The sequence below is a fragment of the Myotis myotis genome, unplaced genomic scaffold (genome assembly GCF_014108235.1).
Source record: "Myotis myotis isolate mMyoMyo1 unplaced genomic scaffold, mMyoMyo1.p scaffold_m19_p_18, whole genome shotgun sequence".
In the NCBI taxonomy this organism is placed as follows: domain Eukaryota; kingdom Metazoa; phylum Chordata; class Mammalia; order Chiroptera; family Vespertilionidae; genus Myotis; species Myotis myotis.
In genome coordinates this window covers 2,917,833-2,922,150 of record NW_023416322.1, presented here as the reverse complement: position 1 = coordinate 2,922,150, position 4,318 = coordinate 2,917,833, and the positions used below count along the sequence as shown (strand labels likewise).

At 57.5% G+C, this 4,318-nt stretch overlaps 1 protein-coding gene across 2 annotated transcripts in view; it reads left to right on the top strand.

Moving 5' to 3' along the window:
- Window positions 1-3,201: 3,201 nt before the first annotated feature.
- The window catches only part of ILDR2 (immunoglobulin like domain containing receptor 2), a 55,522-nt gene continuing 54,405 nt past the window's right edge, over window positions 3,202-4,318 (top strand). For both annotated transcript variants that reach the window (XM_036342804.1, XM_036342806.1), the window contains exon 1: window positions 3,202-3,492. In XM_036342804.1, coding sequence (XP_036198697.1) covers window positions 3,447-3,492 — 46 coding nt within the window. In that variant the 5' untranslated portion in view covers window positions 3,202-3,446. The remainder of the gene's footprint in view (window positions 3,493-4,318) is intronic.

Below are 4,318 nucleotides of genomic sequence, written 5' to 3'. Positions count from 1 at the left end.
TTGAAGATACAGGGAATGGGGAAGATAACAAACCTAACAGGTAGCACCAGGGAAAGAAAGATGGACAAAACTTAGATAAGAAACTTAAAAAAATAACATGGTACAGATATTCTGAACATATTTACAACCATTGAATTTTACACTTTTAATGGGTGAATTACATGATATGTGAATTAACCTCTTTAAAATTGAGAGAGAGAGAGAGGAGAGAGGAGAGAGAGGAGAGAGAGAGAGAGAGAGAGAGAGAGAGAGAGAGAGAGAGAGATTTTTTGTTCCACTTATTCATGCATTAATTGGCTGATTCTTGTATGTGCCCTGACCAGGATCAAATCCATAATCTTGGTGTATTGGGACAACCCTCTAACCAACTGAGCTACCTGGCCAGCGCCTCAGTAAACCTTTTTCAATGGCACAGAAAGAAGGGGGGAGAAACATGGCATCTGTGTTGGAGTCCAGGTCAGAGAAGAGAAGAGGAAAGGCGACGTTACCTGCGTGCTTTAAGAACACCCATGTAAGCGATTCATGTGCCTGCACGCCTGGGCCTGCAATGAAGCCATGTTTGGGAGGGTTCCGCTGGTTATATTTATAGTCATGTGGTTGCTACCGGCAGCCAGCAGGTCTCACTTCTCTTTTCTCCACGTCCTAATTCTGTTCTAAAATGCTGCTCTGATGGCAAGGCCTGTGAGTCCGCGCACCTATGGGTCACACTGGGGCTTCCTGGGTCTGCTCTGGTCCCACACAGGCCTGTGCCCTGACCTGTCCCTGGTTGTAGCACGAAGTCTGAAGGCCTGGGGATCCAGACCCTCCCGGGCCATGAAGATGAACCTCTGCTTGGGTGGCCCTATGTCCCGTGTGTTTCAGAAGCACTTGAGGAAGGCAGTTAAAATGCACTCTCCAGGGCACACCCAGAGCTCTGATCTCATCGTTCCCAGCAGAGCCTGGGGATCTGCCTTTTGGGCAGCCACTGGTGTGATGCTGATGCTGCAAGTTCAGAAACCACACTTGGAAGAGCACCCCGATTCCGGTGTCACCCAGCCATCACCACCAGTGCAGCAAAAGAACGCCCTGTCTCCCCTCGGGTCGCCATCGCTTAGGCTCCACGTCCCGGGTCATCAGATGGACTCTGCACGCTCCCCTTAGCCCTCCCCGCCTTGGCGGCAGCATGTGCACTGAGAGGGGCTCCACGGAGACTCAGTCGGTGCAGCCGCTCCTTGGGGACCGCCCACTGCACCTCCTCGCTAGAAGACAGGGTGCGCTGCAGGAAACAAAGCTGATGGTGGGCAGGCCCTGGTTTGTGACTCCCTCTGGCACAGCTCTTCCCCAGCTCCGAGTCCTTGTTGACTTACACACAGGCACACCCCCAGCACGATGTCACAGCTCCCTTCTCCTGTGGGCATCACTGCCCACTTCCCTGCACAGCCAGTCCCCCATTTCTCGGCTCTTATGCCCAGTTTTGCATAAAGTATCACTGCTTAGATACTAAAGACTTTTGTGCATCGTGTACACGTGCCCATGCACGTATGCAGGCGCGCGCGCACACACACACACACATACAGGAGATGGCAGGGCACAACACCAATACATCACCATATCAACCTCTGGTCTAGAGGTGCCTTTTATGATGCAAAGGGCATATGCTTCAGCATTTAGAGACCTCAGTTCAAATCCTACCTCTGCGCCTTCCTAGTTACCTGACCTTAGGATGGTTAGTTCCGTCCCTGGGCCTGAGTTTCCTTATTGGGATGAAACATGAACACTGGTGAAGCATCTAGGACTGTGCCGAGAACCCGACAGGAAACCCATGAGTGTTAGGTAACTCTTTTGGTTCTATGTTCTATTTTATTTTATCTCTTCGTATCTGAAAGGAAATAGGGCTCCAAATGTCTCTCACAGGGCATATTAGTCAGGCTCTCAATTGCCAAAAGCAGCGGAGAGGGGATTGATGCGAGGCGGTGGGGAGCTCGCAGAGTTGCCAGGAGGCTGAGGAGCCAGTTGCAGAGAGTGGGCTGGAACCGACAAGCTCACCCAAGACCATGGCAGTCTGCACCTCCCACCTCCGGGCAGCCTGGTGCCTGACCTCCCACCGCTGCCCTAAGCCCTGGATGCACTACCGCGAGGCAAAACCAATTCTCTGTTGGCTCGGCTTCTTGCATCACTTGCTCTGGAGCTCAAACAGCTCAGAGAGAGCAGCCCAGGCCATCAGGGGCCGGCTGTCCTCCGGCTGGGGGTCGGGGATGGCTCTAGCTGTTTTGGCTTCCATAGTTGGCATTCCTCAAAACTCAGGGCATTCAGAGGTCAGGCAGCCAAACAAGACCACTGTGCAGAGCGGATTCTCACCTCTTCTGATGCTCAGATCTCATCCCCATTCACACACAGTCCTTCTGAAGTTCCCAGGGCACTTTCTCCGTATCTCCAGGATCGCATCTGCCCTGTTTTCCTACAATGAGTGATGCGTTTAAAGGACCAAGGTGGGCCCTGGACCGCAGGAAGTCTGTCTCACATCCTCGTAGCCCAGGTTCTTAGCACCTAGTAGGCGCTTAATTATCTTTGGGAACATACCTTTCTGCCTTGTCTCTCAACACACAGGCTCCTTACACACACACACACACACACACACACACACACACAAGACACAGATCTGTTTACAGCATGGAAATAAGCCTGTGAATGTGTCCTGCATACTGTGAAGTGTTGGGCAAGTGCGCCTGATCTTAGCCGAGAGGCTGAGAAGCGGTAAATGTTGGACAAATGAAAGCCGACATATTGTTTATTTCATTCTCGTTTGGCAATTCCTGTTGAAGAGCTGCGTGCCCTTAGTAATGTTTGAACAGGAGGAAGTTAGGGCGCGGGATTCCCGTCCACCTTTTCCAATTCTGCGGAGCATCTTGGTTCCTTGCGCGTCAGAAAGCGACCCAGACGGAGGGGTGGGGCCCAGCGCAAGCAACCCCTTGCCCAGGGGACTTGCTGATGAGCTGCCCCGAGTCGCGGCGGGTCCCGACCTGGCCGCTCCGTCCCCCACGCGCGCGCACAGCCGACCCTGCTCGCGTCCCCAACCGCGGGTCCGGTTCTGGCTCCGAACAGCCCGCGCGCCCGCCCCCGGCGCCCCTGGTGCACTTGGCCGCTGGGTGCTGCCCGCGGGGCCAGCACGTGACCCAGAAACTTTGGAGGCCGCGGGGCGGGCAGCGGGCGGCGCTGCGGGGCGGGAACGCCGCCGGGAGCCTGGCGTGCGGGAGCGGAGCGGGAGCGGGAGCGGAGCCGGAGCGGAGCCGGAGCCGAGCGGCAGCGCGCCTGGGCCGTCCGCGCTGTCCGCCGGGGAGGCGCCCGGGGACGCGGACACCCGCTCGCGCCCGCCGCCGCCTCTGCCTCCGGTCGCGCACACCGATCCCGCGCCCGCGCCGCTCCCCACTGGGCTCGCGCACTCGTCCCTGGATGGGAAGTTGGGGGAGATGGACCGGGTCTCGCTGGCGTGGATGGCGCTCTTCGGGCTGACAGGTAAGCGGCATGCGCCACCGCCGCGGGGAACTTTCTATATATTCTCGCCGTGGGGGTGCACCCACCCGCCACCCCACGCCCCGGCTGTGCTGAAGCTGTGAGCGGCTGGGTACGTGGGGGAGGGGCTGCGTTTTGGGGGGAGGGGGTGGGGGTCCTCCGAGTGCAAGTGAGCCGCTGGAGAGGCAGGTGTCTGGCCCACTAGTGACTGGAGGTGGTTCTTTCGAACCGGCATCCCCCGGTTCTGCCTCTGTGGTCCCCCGAGTGCAGTCCTGGGGAGAGCCTGGCGGGACTAAGGGAAGCTCCGAGGAGACTGGTTAATTAGGGAAACTGGCGCTGGGGGTGGGGGCGGGGGTGGAGGAGCGTCTCCTTAATTCCTTCCCTGGAGACGCGGGGACCCAGGGGCATTCTCAGGCAGGGGGTGAGGAGGCAGGTGGGTGGAGGTTCCATTGGTTGTGGGATTTAGGGCCCTGCTGTCTCTTACTTGTACCTCTTGGGAGTGGTTCCGCCGTGAGAGAGGGCCCTTCCTCCCCCCCACCCCCCTAAACAGGCCCTGTCCCCCCAGTAAAGATAATCGGCAGAGATGCTCAGAAGGTAGGGCTTCTCCCAGCGTGCCACTTCCTCCAGGTGGGCCCTCCAGGCTTCCCTTCCTTTTTGTGAACTTCTCCCACCCTCCTGGGGGCTGCAAAGGCTTTTGTTTCTGACACTTTACCACCCCCCCCCCCATGACTCTGTGTGTTTGAGAGACACGTGGCCAGGCAGGGTGGCCAGCCCAGAGTCACACAGTAGCCCTGCTTGGGGCAGGGTGCTCGCAAGGTTGGGGGGTTTG